The following is a 14203-nucleotide window of genomic DNA, read 5'->3' on the forward strand; positions in this document are numbered from 1 at the left end:
CGGTGGTGGACCAGCAGCCGGTGGCTGTTGGGTTGATCCTCCCCATTGAGGACCGACGGGGCCAGCTGCCTGGTAAGCTTGAGGGTGAACATCGGCGGGTTGAGGAGCAGTAGGAGGAGGTCCTCCGTTTGTGCCGCCAGAACGAAGAAGCTGTAGTCTTGCTTTGATGTGGGGGTTATTAGGATCAAGCTCAGCTGCTCGTTGGTAGGCATCCAAGGCATCAGTGATTTGGTTGTTACAACTCTCATACTACAACAAGTTAACACACGGCGCAGGGCAAGTATTTGACTGGCAAGACATACCAATGTTCCAAGATCATACCAGACCTCAGAGATGTACGGGTTAAGTCTAATAGCCCTGGAGTAAGCGTCAAGAGCATCTCTGTACTGGTTGATCTGGTAGTAAAGCACTCCAATGGAGCACCAAAAGGTGGGGTTCTTTCCATCCCTGTACACAGCTTGCTGGTATGCCTCATATGCTTTGGGGTACTTTTGTTGCGACATGTAACATCGACCTAAGAGATACCAACTCTGCGCATCCTGATTATCTAATCCATGTGTTAGTATAATTAGTGATGTATGGTTTCGACTGATATATCGTACCTGCGTTAACCGATTTCTCCAAGTATTGGATTGCGCGATCTTGGCTCTCATAGGTGTTGCTTTGCTGGTGATGTAACCAACCGAGTTGTTGAAGAACCTTGGCGTGGTTCGGGGAATGGTCCAACACACGTTGATAAGCCGCCTTGGCACTGTCGAACTAGGGACGGGTTAGATGCAGCAAGGCAGTGTCCGGCACCGTTTGTTACTTACATCTTTTTGTTGTTCGTGGACGTGGCCAATTTGAAACCAAATGTCCTCTTGAGTCAAGGGCCCGGGAGGGGAATTGACGATGTATTTAAAACACTAAAGGTGTGAGCCGCGCACATCAAAAGTGGGCACGAGACAAGGAAACTTACATCTAGACTCTGATTCCACTTGTTTTGTTGCTTGTATATTATACCGAGTCGGAAGTAAATCTCGTTGGCCTTTTCAAAATCGGGCTGGATGTTCATAACTTGAGAGAAAGCCTCCTCGGCATAGTCGTAACTTCCATAGCGGTCATACAATATACCAATGCCATACCAAAGCATGGGGTCCTAAGTTACGCGATCAGTGACTACGTTCTCATCCATCAGGTTACGTTTAATCATCCTTACCTTGGGATCCCTCAGGTTGACCAATGCCTGTTGGTAAGCGTCGTAGGCCTTTTGCAAGTTTTCTGTCATCAAGTAACAATGTCCTGAAACACCAGTCAGCGATGCCTCGTCGCATCGAGTCGGCACACATACCTAGATTGCCCCAGGCTTCACCGTTGTTCTGATCCAGCTGCACGATGGCGCGGAAGAATTCCAGTGCCTTCTCGAAAGCTTCGCGACCCTTGAGCAAAACACCAATTGCGTTCATGGCCGGTGTCGAATTGGGGTTTGCTTGAAGCGCGCGCTCATAAGCCTGCATGGCCTCGTCCGGGTTGCGCAGGACTTCAGAGTAGCTCCCTAAACACATGTCAGTTCATGTTGGTTTGCGAACGCGACGCGACAACCAACCTATCTGCAACCAAACAGCCTCGTTCATGGCAGCGATCTGATGTGACGGCGCAAAGTGTGCAGGCTGAACTCCGGGCGGAGGAGGTGGTGGAGGTGGAGGCACTTGGCCTTGATGCTGCTGCATTTGCATCATGGTTGGCGACGCGTGATGGTTCGCCATGGTGGTCGGCAGTTGGGGCGGTGATGGAGCTGCTACAGCAGGGGGGGTCGACAGCTGATGTGCGACAGACGCGAAGTCGAATTAATAGCAGAGGCTTGGAGGGTTTCGCGGTCGTGAACCAGAAGCTGGGCGGCTGCTTCCGTTGCTGCTGCTCGAGGGTTCGTGATGGGTTGATGATAACGGTCACTGCACCTGCCGAACCAACGGGCAACAAGGGCGAGATGGCGAAATAAAACGGCGACGACAGAGCCGCAGCTAAGGATGGAGTGACGAAATAACAAGCTTACGCAAGGAATGGTCAATTCGAGGCGTAAGTGCTATTAGTGGTTTGATGATGAAATACAAGACAAACCCAAGGCGCGACGGATGAGGCCTTTCGCGGACATGGAATGCGTTGCAGGTGAAGAAAGTGAGGAGTACAGACAGGATGTGATGGGATGGGGAGAAAGGACGTGAGAGCAAACCAAACCGATTGATCCAAACTCACCTAACCCACGAGTAGCGGGCATATTAAGCGCACGGCCGGCGTAGAGTGGAATGGGGCATAAAACCCACCCACACTGACTGGACTCTAACTTGCACGCCCCACCCTAACTCAACGCACGCGCGCTCAAGGTTAACTCACACCTCAGACTCAGACTCCCAGTTTCCGATGCTGTACCCGGCAAATCACACCCTCCACTGGGGCTACGCTACAGGGCCGGACAGGACAGGCCAGGGCAACCTTCACTGGTGGCGGCGGTTTACAGGCACGTCCCACATCAGGTACGTATCTTGCAGTTCCATTAAGGTAAGGTCTGCCTGTATGAGATAATTATGGAGCATCGAGGTCCCTGTCTTCCACTGCAGTCTGGCATCTGCGACGGATCAGTGGCGCGTTCCGCAAGCTTCAACAGAAGGGGGCATTCAGAGCCTCCACTCCGCCCCAAGACTCGCGAGCACCTCTACAGTACAGTGGTAGCGACTGACGACTTGAATCGGTTATGAGATTCTAGGTTTTCCATGCCGAATTAATTGTCTTATTTACTCATTCAAGGTTTTATTTACCGTCCCATCTATCCATCCTCTCTTACTTTCATCCATACAAAAATAAACTGTGTCCAATATATCTCACACATCCTCTTCGCTGGTCATGCTATATAACATTATTCAGCCTCTTGCATTGCGGCCGGCCGCAACACTTTTCGGTGCATTTTGACGCTGATCGCAGAGGGGGGGCGGACGAACAAACGTCATAAAGAGGGTTCAGTGTGCAAAAGGCTACTGTACCCATTAACGTTTCAATTAGTCGAGCTGTCAGGGCGGTAGACAGGTAGGTCTGCTCCTGTCCTGTGACAGAGCTAGATGTTGCAGCATGCGTGGAACTGACATGACAGAAGGGCTGTCAACAAACATGCCAGCCAGCAACTGACAAGAAGTGAGCAAAGTCGCGCTCGCACCGATGCTGCGGTGGTGTGTGGTGTTCATCTCGGGGTGCCAAGCGAAACGATACCGATTAAATCCAGCAACGCGTGCACGTCCCCCATCCCTATGTGGCGCATCTGAAATGTGTGCCAAGATGCTCGTCGAGGTACGTACTGTGTGTGATGAGTGATGCTGCCCTGTCAGGGTATGACAATTGAGGTTAGGGATGGAGGTGAGACAACGGCAGCAGCGTGATGGGGTTATAATGCAATGGAGACCTCGATCTACATTTGCTGTCCCTGATGGGAACAACCACGAGTTAAGGATAATGTTCCTTTCGGATGATATCAAGAAGCGACATTCAGGTAATTATGTAGGCAGTGAGTGATACTGCTAGACCCTGGAGAAATGAGTGTTGTATGAAAGCGGTCGAGGTCCAATAAGTAAGCACATATATACGCGATATCATCAAGTACATTACATATGTACCAGACACAGATTAACGAGAAACAGTGGCCAGGAGATATAATAGGGACAAGGAACAAACGAGCTGTGCGACTACGGCACAATCCCCGTTGAGGGATGATGATGATGATGATGCAAGCAGGAAGAGGAGGTCGGTAGGCCAGATGACACTGTGGCTCTCCAGATCGAGGCGGTGGTGGCTCGACCAGGAAACAGGAATGGTTAATCTTTTCACCGCTCACCGGAGTCGCCGCTAAGCTGTTCCGGAAGCCATCCACGTGTTTCGGGCCATTCTCTTTTGCACAGTCAGCAATCAAAGCCAAAGCCAAAGCCAAAGCCAAAGCCAAAGCCAAAACCAAAACAAGCCGAGTCCATGCCATGCTCCGAAACGGCCTGGCCCTGGTGAGTGGGATGGGGTCTAGGGGAGGGGGGACCCGGGACCACCATCATCGCCCTAGACCATCTCAGAGAAACAAACGAGCGAGCGACCGAGCGGGAAGGGAAAAGGGGGTTCCCGGGCCCAAGCCAAAGGTAGGATTTATAGCGCCATTCCATTGCCCTGTCAAGGCTGTCATCCTCTGACAGGAACTTTTACAATGGCCCAAGTTCACGTCACCAACCAAACCAGCAACCAACACGATGTGATGTGACACAATGTGATGCGATGCGATACAAAATCTAGTCTTTGTTCAATTGTTCAAAAGATCGCAGCCTGCCGCGACAGTTATGCACAGTCCCTGCACACATGTATGTACTTACACCTTATATCCGAGATTAGGTTCTCTCCGCTGCAGTCTTGTAGGCAAACGTTGTCGAGATGGAGAAAATCCCGACTGTATGTCGGTACGACGAGACATTGATTTCAATCGATGGCAGTTTTAACAAACAGTCACAGGGCTGTCCGGGGGTTTAAAAACTTGACAATCAGTTCGAGTCTATCTAAATAGAAAAGTTTCCAGCTGTCCACGTTACAACAAGCAAAAGCCAAAAGGCTCACGTACATATTAACCTAGCATCACGGGATCTCCTAGGGTCGAAGAAGAAAAGAAGGCCAATGCGGTCCGTCGAAATGGTTCAGCCGCACGCGCAGGGCGGACGTTGCTAAAAAGGGGAACAGTCAAAGTGCTTGGTGGTGCTTGATGGTGCTTGGTGCTTGGTGCTTGGGTTGGGTTACTTTCTCTCTGCCTGGCTGGGCTGGGCTTGGTTGGCTGGGTTAGGTGGCTAGCCCGAAACAAGAGGAAACTGGACAGACGCTGTAGAGGCCAATCGGTAGACGCACAGCTTCTCCGCTACCTACATGTGGTCGGATTAGGTGAGGTGATGCAATTCACTGCAGCGCGCTTGTTGGTCTTTGGTGGGCGGTCTGGGGATGCATCCGAGAAGCCTTGTTGGAACACACACAAGTTTATTTACAGTAGAGTACGAGATGAGATTACAAGGGTATATGTAAGAATGAATGGTTATTAGACTAGAGAAGCGTTTTAAACCTCCATATTGGTCACTTCGTAAGAATGAATGAGCTTACAACGGCCAACCGCAAATGATAACAACAGTTCAAAACAACATGGTCCCATATTGTGGAATGGACGATCTAGTGACCAGCAGAAAAGAGAAGGTAGCAAGGAGGCCTAGAGTGGGATAGTTAGGTGAGGCTCGTTTATTGGCAATATGAACCCAGGGTATCTGGGTATCCACGGGTAGGAAAGCAATTCAAGCGATAGGATGGGTCCCTGTCTCTGGTCTGCACATAGACCAGGACAGGGCTCGTCTCTAGTCCAACTAAGCTGGGGCTGTCTGAGCTTGGGCTGGGCGTGACGATGCAGATGGGGGACGGGAGATGACAAGAAAAGGTGGGACATCCTAACAGTAAGGGGTGAAAGACAGCTCCCGGGGGAAAAGAAAGACCAAGGGGGGCGTGTGTCTTGTAATTTGGCAGGGGGGTTGAAGAAGCAGAAGCCAGAAGCTGTGCAGTGGAGAAACAATGGGGACAAGAAGATGATGATGATGGATGGTGCGTCGGTTGGCCTGCAGTGTTTTTTTTTCCTCCTAGCCCTCCTCCTCGCCTGCCTGGAGGAAATGGAATTGGAAAAGCAGGGGTTGGGAGGAACGGTTAGGTAAGACATTCACAACTGTACGTACCTTGGTACTCTTTCTTGCAGATCTCAACTGGAGCTCACTACTAAGATTCGACGAGTCTGGCAGTTAGAATTGAGGCTTTTGTCTGTGGCTTGGATGTCGTAAGGTGGGCAGACACTGTAATTAAGAGTTTATTTTACACCAAGGTTAACGATAACGTTCATGAAAAGAGGTAACAATTCTTAGACAGCCTCAATGATATGGCATAGATCTATTATTTGCATATGGTATTTGACAGCAGACTGTTGATATCGCTCAATCTTGTACCATTACACAATACAGAAGACTATAGACAGGATTAAGAGAAAGGTTTAATCAAGCACGACGTACATTGAATACCTAGCGATTGTGGCCAAACGGTTGTGTGTCTCCGACTAACAGTGCTATATACCCTGAAGCTTAACTTGACCCAGGTCAACTAGCGAATTCGACAACGTCGCTATTACTACCATCAGAAGCCGAAACAATAAGAACTGATGGCTATTTCAGGTGGATGATGGGTTGTCTGATGTATAATACACGATCTCAAGGGTACCCTAGCTCGCGCAGCACCATGTAAATGTCGCTATCGTGGTTTTCGCACAACCTCATTCCACAAACACTTTTCTTTATGTAGTGTAGTTACATGCTGATTACTACCACGTACATACGGTACATATCCAAACAAACCAGATCCCATACTGCATAGGAACATATCGTGCTGAAAGCTGCGTAACACGACACATAAGAGGTGCTATGATGGTCAAGCATCTCTATCTGTAATATTAGTAGGCAGATGGTAAAAAATGCCCTACTGCTTGCTACTGTGTCCATACGTAAATAGTCGAGGTTGTCAGAAATATCAGACTCGAGGGCCACTCAAGTACGGTAGGTATATAGCACAGCATCCAGTATTGAACTGCATCTTACCAAACAAGGCTACGTGCAGACTCGTTCAATTAAGCAAGCACCCTGCAGTAAGACCCAGCTTCTACTGCCGTTCTCCGAAGGTAGTACAGCTACCGTGACAGTGATAGTGACACAAGCGCTTTTCGCATGCCATCGCGATCTCCTGGGCTTCCCAGATGAAGACTGCCTGTCGATGAGGGATCTACAGTACCTACCAATGTACAGACAGACACGTACAGGGTAGAGTATGTATGTACAGCCTCCAGCTCTCTTCACACCCCCGTAATGTTGTTGACTTGGAACAGCTCCAGACCAACCCTGCCTGCACTGTGCCGCGCGCACGACACCATCACAAACGCTCATCAATGCAGACTATAGTCTGCTGCACTTTGCTTTTTTCTTATCCTTTTTCTTTTTCCGCTTTGTTGGCTGCGCGTCGTATTTTGTGAGTCCAATCCCTAGCAGGAGGGCTACTGCGAGTTGCACACTCTTGGCATGTGTCAGATTTGACACCCAGAGTTCTGCAGATATCCCGTCACCAGTTCGTATCAATCATTTACCATGACATAAATAAGCATCTCGCGTCAAGTGAGAGGGAGTTAAGTCGCTCCGGCCCGAACCTCCGCAGGCCACTCGTTAACCGGGAATATTGCCAAGACTGGTTGTGATGTGGACCTTTGTATTGGCAACTGAGCTGAAGAATACATAGAGATTCTTGGAGGAAGGAAGGGGAAAAAACAAGTATCGTATCTTTAACAGGAGCCAAGCCAACGTTTCAAATTATGATCGATTAGTTGACATCATTTGTAGTATAGTCTGCTTCATGGTCATGACCCCAAAATTTACCTTATTGCTGCATTTACGTAGCTGCTCGTTAGTCTGCTTGAGCCCTGCAGGACACGGGGATGAACTGCAGGGAAAGCAGAGGAGACCGTTTAATATTCCAAGTCGGGTCGCCTAGGATCTATCTACAGTATCATCTCTCCACCCACAGATCGCGCCAGCTGCTTTTCTCGGACCAAGCCTCTATTAGCCCTGGTCCTACTGGCCGGGCCCCCAACCTCCAATCCTATACATTTTGTGTGACTTATTATAAACTCCGGTGCTCTGCACAGAAGGACTCGAGTGCTATTGAATCTCTATTGGTGCCGAAGCTCCCTCCGACTCGATTACGTGGACAGATCAAGGCCAAGTGGTCCTAGATCCGTTTATTACCGACTCGGCTCCAGAACTCTCCAAGGATAAGGGGTCCGCTGCGGCTAACGCAAAACTGACGACCCGATGGAAATAGGGAATCAATTCCACAAGCCAAGTACCGGCCCACAACGCGATGAGGGTCGTTTCTGTCGTCGATACTCTCTGTAAGTACCTCCTAATTAGGTAGAGTGGACGTTAGGGAGCACTAGCACTGGAGAACATAATCTCTCTTTAACCCTTGAGGTTCAATGTAGGCACGCAGGGTCATGTGACCATCACTGCAACGAACGCATGCTGCCAACAGGCATATCACTTACGTTCGTATAGTAGCCTACCTATATCTGAAGCTAACATATAGTTGCTTCCACTAATAAATGGCAATATATACCTGAACTTTCCTTCTTGTTGTTACATACTTGGTTAAACAAGTTTAGCAGAGCCAAGAGAAACTTAACTAAAAGGCAACAACGCTTGTTAGTCATGCCAATCCCCCAAGACTCAATTCTTCTAGAATGATATTCGACAAGGTTTCAGTTTAGCGCAGTCAAATCGCTTGCTATGCCGGGACACCGCCCGCTTGAGACAGTGACAGTCAGTCCCTGGAACAAGTCTGTTATCATCCCGTCCTGGATTGGTAGGGTCTCATATCGCCAAGTGCTGTGGCATCAAGTGTCAATCACATTCCGACCACGAATACCAAGTCCTACATAAATATCACGCGCCACAATCAATTGTTACTTGATCACCCCTCGAGTCAGGATGAAAGAACTCCCTAGTCGGCTTGCTCCAAAGTAGCCGCACAGTACAGCGCAGCACCACACCAGGGAAGGCCAGACTCCCTTGCCTTGCTCCGTTGCACATACACCAAGTGAGGAGCGCATACCGTTCCTTTGTCTCACCTGCAGGCAAAGCCGCCTGGCCACAGTCATGTTGACTTGGTGTCGTGGCCCACAGTCGTGGAACAAACAGTTGCGATTATTCTGAGACTGGAGAGGGGGATCAGGCGTGGTGTGGTGAAACGTGGCCGTCGACCCGTCTACTGGCTGAGATGCTGGCATTCGATCTAATTGTGAGTTTCCCTGTTGTGAATGTGGTAAGTAGCCTTGTTGATGAGCGTTGATTGGCGCCCATGACTTTATGACCAATCCTGAACTGTACTATCGAAGTCGTATATTAAGAGGTTTTTGTTGGCACTTGGTTTTCGTGAGATTCTAGTACCTTGGTCATCGTCGGATACTCAGGTGATGGATGGTACAGTGAATTATGTCCCTAGTCAAAAACAAGCAACATCGAACTTCTCATAGCTAGTAACTGACCTGGGCTTTGCTACACTTTACCACTAAGTTGCGTGTTCTGACTTTTAACGGCTATTGTCTCGAGTAGAATGTTGACCTTGAATGGCCATTCTGCACCACAACATTTCAAGTATTCTTCTGTGCTCATATCAATAAGACTTGTTTTATACAGGACCATGATATGTGCGCATTCTAACGGTGGTCACAGTCCGAGTAGTAAGCCATGGATGAAGCTACGTTTGGGCAACTCTCTACTGTATCAAGCATCTCGTTGAAAACTGTTATACCGACTCGATGATATAAAAGGGAGTTGTAGTTGTTAACCATCACTTTCATGTCCCTTAACTGCTTACTCTCAAAAGAGGAGCCTTGCGCTTCCAAGACCGAAATGTGTTACTCAAGGATCACCAAGGCCGCCCTCAACTTTACTAATATGAGAAGTCGTCCATTATAACTCTTGAAGCCTTCCTGGAGAAAGGATAAAAAAGGCAAGCATGGCAAGCTGCAAAAAGACAATGTCGGTGGAGAGGCTCGAACTCTCGACCTTTGGATTACCCTGGTTTCTAACCAAGTCATACTTTGTCGAAACAATCGAACGATATGAGACCAACGCTCTAACCAACTGAGCCACACCGACCAGTCGACGTCAGGACAAGCCTGATTACTTGGTAGCAGGCGGCATCAATTTGGGACCTAACAAGAATGCAATTCTGATCTGACTAACAGTGCTTTGCAACTGCAGTCTACTCGACATAGGGTTAAATTATGAAGACAACAAAGCCTCGCCGCCAATTCCATAATTCCATAATTATCAATTTACTCAAAAAGGAGGAGTGTATCTACTGAGACAAAACAATGTCTCAAGATTTCAGCTGACTAAGTACTTTGATTGAATAGGAATGAGCCAGCCGGCTACAAAACTGGTACTGATTTAGCAATTGATAAAAACATTCGACCAGTTTTAGTGCATATTAAATCCAAGGAATCATTAGTATTTTCGTCTGGTCTTCTTTTAGTCCCTGTCGGCTATGTGGTAAACCTTGAACTATCGACTGTGGCAACATTCTCCACGGTTTTCTTGAGTGGGGCTTCGGAGAATATCACCACATAAAAAAACATGATCGCCATCAACAAATCTGGAAGAGCAGCAAAAGGGAATGTCGGTGGAGAGGCTCGAACTCTCGACCTTTGGATAACCCTGATGTTTAATCAAGTCATATCAATCTGAAAGCAGATGTAATATGAGACCAACGCTCTAACCAACTGAGCCACACCGACATCGCTACGTGAGCTAGCAACCCAATTCGATGGCGGAGGGCGAATCTAACAGTGTACAAAAAGAGATTTCTCTTGGCGAATCGGGGGCAATGAAACATCTGGAGATCGATGTGTTAATATTATCCGAGTATATTGAGACTAGAGGTCTTGGAACTCTATTTTTTCATGTTTTAACGTTGTCTCTCAACGTTGGCCACTTCGTGTTGAAGTTGGAGAAACGTGATCGGTTTTTGCGGGAGATCTCGCCGCGAGCATCAGCAAAACACCGGGGGAATTCGTCAATGTGTAGACGGAGTTTTGTCGTATTTCGGTATTTCTGTAACTCACCATTGGACATCTCCAGTCAATTGACCCAGCATGATCTACGATTCATACGATTGGAAACATTGGCCACACGATCGAGTTTAGATCAATTAGATTCAAAGGTTCAAGAGTCATGGTAAAATCTAGAGAGGCAAAAAAAGAACAAGATCATGTTCCATGAATCGGTCTTCAGGGTAGCACCACACTGTCCCAGCTCAATCAACAAGTGGAGATGGAGGCCAATGACGAGCATGGATCCACGAAAGAATGGGTACCTAGACTCATAGAGTTTTAGCACGTTATTACAGAACCACCAATGACAGTACCCCGCACCTCCAAAAATCGCAACCTTGACCCCGCCAACTCACCCTCATTCACCCTTTGAGGCTCAGGCTAAGGTTTGTTCTCGGCACAGGTGAGCTTTTTTGCCGCAGCCGCTACCTTAGCTCCTCCCTTGTACCTTTTGGTGGCCGTCTTCGGAACCCGTACAGCAACAGAAAGGCAAAATTTTCTTTGGTTGATCACTTCAGCAAAGAGGGACCTTGACAGTCAGCCCAGCTACTACTTATTACCTACTTCTATCCGTTCCCTCCCACATGCTTTTCCCTTTCCCTCTTCCTCCTCACTCACTCATCCACCTCTAAAGGAACATATCACCTGTTTCTTTTCATATCTACATCCAACCAAACTTCACAATGTCTCCCACAAACGCCGAGTATGCGCTCTCCGAGTCGCACAAGGAGGTAAGCTCTCCCCTGCTATCGCCCCTCGAGGGCATTGATAGATCAATTGACTCACAATTTTTCCAGATGCTCGAGAAGTCTCTCCTCGACTCCGACCCCGAGGTTGCCTCCATCATGGTACGTTATGCTCAATCGGGAGCCTTGAACCTCTGGCAGTCACTTACACCCATTACAGAAGGATGAGATCCAGCGCCAGCGCGAGTCCATCGTCCTCATCGCCTCCGAGAACATCACCTCCCGTGCCGTCTTCGACGCCCTTGGTTCTCCCATGTCCAACAAGTACTCTGAGGGTTACCCCGGTGCTCGTTACTATGGTGGCAACCAGCACATCGATCAGATCGAGCTTCTCTGCCAGCGTCGTGCCCTCGAGGCCTTCCACCTCGACTCTGAGAAGTGGGGTGTCAACGTCCAGTGCCTTTCTGGATCTCCCGCCAACCTCCAGGTCTACCAGGCTATCATGCCTCCTCACGGTCGTCTCATGGGTCTTGACCTCCCCCACGGTGGCCATCTTAGCCACGGTTACCAGACCCCCGCCAGGAAGTGAGTTTGCAGAGCCAAGTTCAGTCATGATCTCAAATGCACAGTATGCTAACAATTGACAACAGGATCTCTGCTGTCTCTACTTACTTCGAGACCATGCCCTACCGTGTCGACCTTGACACCGGTATCATTGACTACGACACCCTCCAGAAGAACGCTATCCTCTACCGCCCCAAGGTCCTGGTCGCCGGTACCTCTGCCTATTGCCGTCTCATCGACTACGAGCGCATGCGCAAGATCGCCGACTCCGTCGGTGCTTACCTCGTTGTCGATATGGCCCACATCTCTGGTCTTATCGCCGCTGAGGTCATCCCCACCCCCTTCAAGTACGCCGATATCGTTACCACCACCACCCACAAGTCCCTCCGTGGTCCCCGTGGTGCCATGATCTTCTTCCGCAAGGGTGTCCGCTCCGTCGATGCCAAGACTGGCAAGGAGACTCTCTACGACCTTGAGAACCCCATCAACTTCTCCGTTTTCCCTGGTCACCAGGGTGGTCCTCACAACCACACCATCACTGCCCTGGCTGTTGCCCTGAAGCAGGCTGCCAGCCCCGACTTCAAGGCCTACCAGGAGAAGGTTGTCTCCAACGCCAAGACCCTGGAGAACACCTTCAAGGCTCTCGGCCACAAGCTCGTCTCTGACGGAACTGACAGTCACATGGTCCTCATTGACCTCCGCCAGCACAACCTTGACGGTGCCCGCGTTGAAGCCGTTCTCGAGCAGATCAACATTGCTTGCAACAAGAACTCCATCCCCGGTGACAAGTCTGCCCTTACTCCTTGCGGTATCCGTATCGGTACCCCCGCCATGACTTCTCGTGGTTTCGGCGAGAAGGAGTTCGAGCGTGTCGGCAAGTTCATCGACGAGGCCATCAAGATCTGCAAGGAGGAGCAGGCTGCCCTCCCCAAGGAAGCAAACAAGCTCAAGGACTTCAAGGCCCGCGTTGCCAGTGGTGAGGTCCAGAAGATCAACGATTTCCGAAAGGAGATTGCTTCTTGGTGCAGCGCCTTCCCCCTCCCCGTTGAGGGTTGGCGCCTGGACGCCAGCATCTAAGATGCTCGGCACTAGATTCTACTGCTCTTTCATAGGTTATCCATCTCTCAACATGATGTGATGCCTTAGCATGGAGACGCATTTAACATGGATGAGGCAAATGGCGAAACGTTCAACAAGCATGCATTTCATCACGGCGCAAATACCTAGTTTTTTTTTTTTTAGTTTTGGGAAAGGAATTTTACTTCAGATCGGGATATGTGTGAGCATCCTTCAACAAGATGGATCCGCTGGAAAAAGATGGTGTGGGAGTTGGGTTACCTTATGATATCTAGAAGATCATTTGATCTTCTCTCTGGCCTTTTCGACATCACATCTATGTGGTATGGTGTCGAGACAAGCCAGAAACAACACTCCGTTAGGGGGTAGCAGACAGTTAAAATACAACCATTGGTTAAATGTCTGAAACGACTTCGTTCCTTGCCTCTGCAGTTTTGTCACGTATTTCGATCAATGTTCGAAACCATGGATTATTGTTCAAAGCTTATTACGTTGCCTACAGGTTCTGATAGTAAGCACATTCGCCCATGATCCGGACCTCCGCATTGAAACTTGAATTGCCCAACAATCGACCATTTCCGTTTTATTGCTTCCCAATCGTCGGTTCCATTCCTACCTCAGCAATCCAAGCACCGGCCATCTCATCCATCACGGTTCGTCTTCCCATTCATCCATCACATCGCGTCTAAAGAAAATAAGAAAAATGATAACGACAAGGCAATCCCTATATACGAGGCACAACAGCCTTCCAGGATCCGCCCCAATAGTTGGAGAGACAAGCTTTTAACCCATCAACTGATTGTACCTCCATTCATATTATCAATCCCGTGAGAGCCCTCCCGTACGCCGGCTAATCATTGAGAGCCATTCCACCCGCATGCCTGTTTGCTTTTGGTTTGTCCAAACCACGATGAAGAACTCCGCTCGTATGTCACACCGAGTTGGATACTGGTGAAGTCGAGTAATGTTGTGTATCGTGCATGCAAATGCGGTAGCAACCCAAAGCTCCAAGATGAGGAAGAAGGATGAGCCAGGAACGCCGTGAATATATGGTTTATTGAGCAATTCCTCATATGCAAAGTAGAAGAAGGGCAGGAAAAACAAAACTGAAACCAAAGACCATCTGCTGCGGTCATTGCAAATAGTTCGTGGG

The 14203-nt window shown here is 48.9% G+C and overlaps 2 protein-coding genes and 2 non-coding genes across 4 annotated transcripts in view; 1 reads left to right on the plus strand and 3 right to left on the minus strand.

Moving 5' to 3' along the window:
- FGSG_12901 (uncharacterized protein) overlaps nucleotides 1-1745 on the minus strand; it is a gene marked incomplete at both ends in the record, with an annotated part of 2439 nt that extends 694 nt beyond the window's left edge. Inside the window, 8 exons of the mRNA XM_011326639.1 lie at nucleotides 58-249; nucleotides 303-547; nucleotides 603-759; nucleotides 813-905; nucleotides 959-1138; nucleotides 1199-1260; nucleotides 1331-1534; nucleotides 1586-1745. Coding sequence (XP_011324941.1) covers nucleotides 58-249; nucleotides 303-547; nucleotides 603-759; nucleotides 813-905; nucleotides 959-1138; nucleotides 1199-1260; nucleotides 1331-1534; nucleotides 1586-1745 — 1293 coding nt within the window. The remainder of the gene's footprint in view (nucleotides 1-57; nucleotides 250-302; nucleotides 548-602; nucleotides 760-812; nucleotides 906-958; nucleotides 1139-1198; nucleotides 1261-1330; nucleotides 1535-1585) is intronic.
- Nucleotides 1746-9646: 7901 nt separating this feature from the next.
- Nucleotides 9647-9767, minus strand: FGSG_20651. The gene has a single exon. It is a non-coding gene; the product is annotated as a tRNA-Met (tRNA).
- A 521-nt stretch (nucleotides 9768-10288) lies between these two features.
- FGSG_20652 lies at nucleotides 10289-10408 on the minus strand. Its single transcript has one exon. It is a non-coding gene; the product is annotated as a tRNA-Met (tRNA).
- A 924-nt stretch (nucleotides 10409-11332) lies between these two features.
- FGSG_06290 (serine hydroxymethyltransferase) lies at nucleotides 11333-13459 on the plus strand. The gene is made up of 4 exons (XM_011326640.1): nucleotides 11333-11454; nucleotides 11521-11571; nucleotides 11630-11994; nucleotides 12060-13459. The coding sequence occupies exons 1-4, from the start codon at nucleotides 11407-11409 to the stop codon at nucleotides 13048-13050; spliced, it is 1455 nt and encodes a 484-aa protein (XP_011324942.1). The 5' UTR covers nucleotides 11333-11406; the 3' UTR covers nucleotides 13051-13459.
- The last annotated feature ends 744 nt before the right edge of the window (nucleotides 13460-14203 follow it).

The sequence above is a fragment of the Fusarium graminearum genome, chromosome 3, assembly GCF_000240135.3.
Source record: "Fusarium graminearum PH-1 chromosome 3, whole genome shotgun sequence".
Taxonomy (NCBI): domain Eukaryota; kingdom Fungi; phylum Ascomycota; class Sordariomycetes; order Hypocreales; family Nectriaceae; genus Fusarium; species Fusarium graminearum.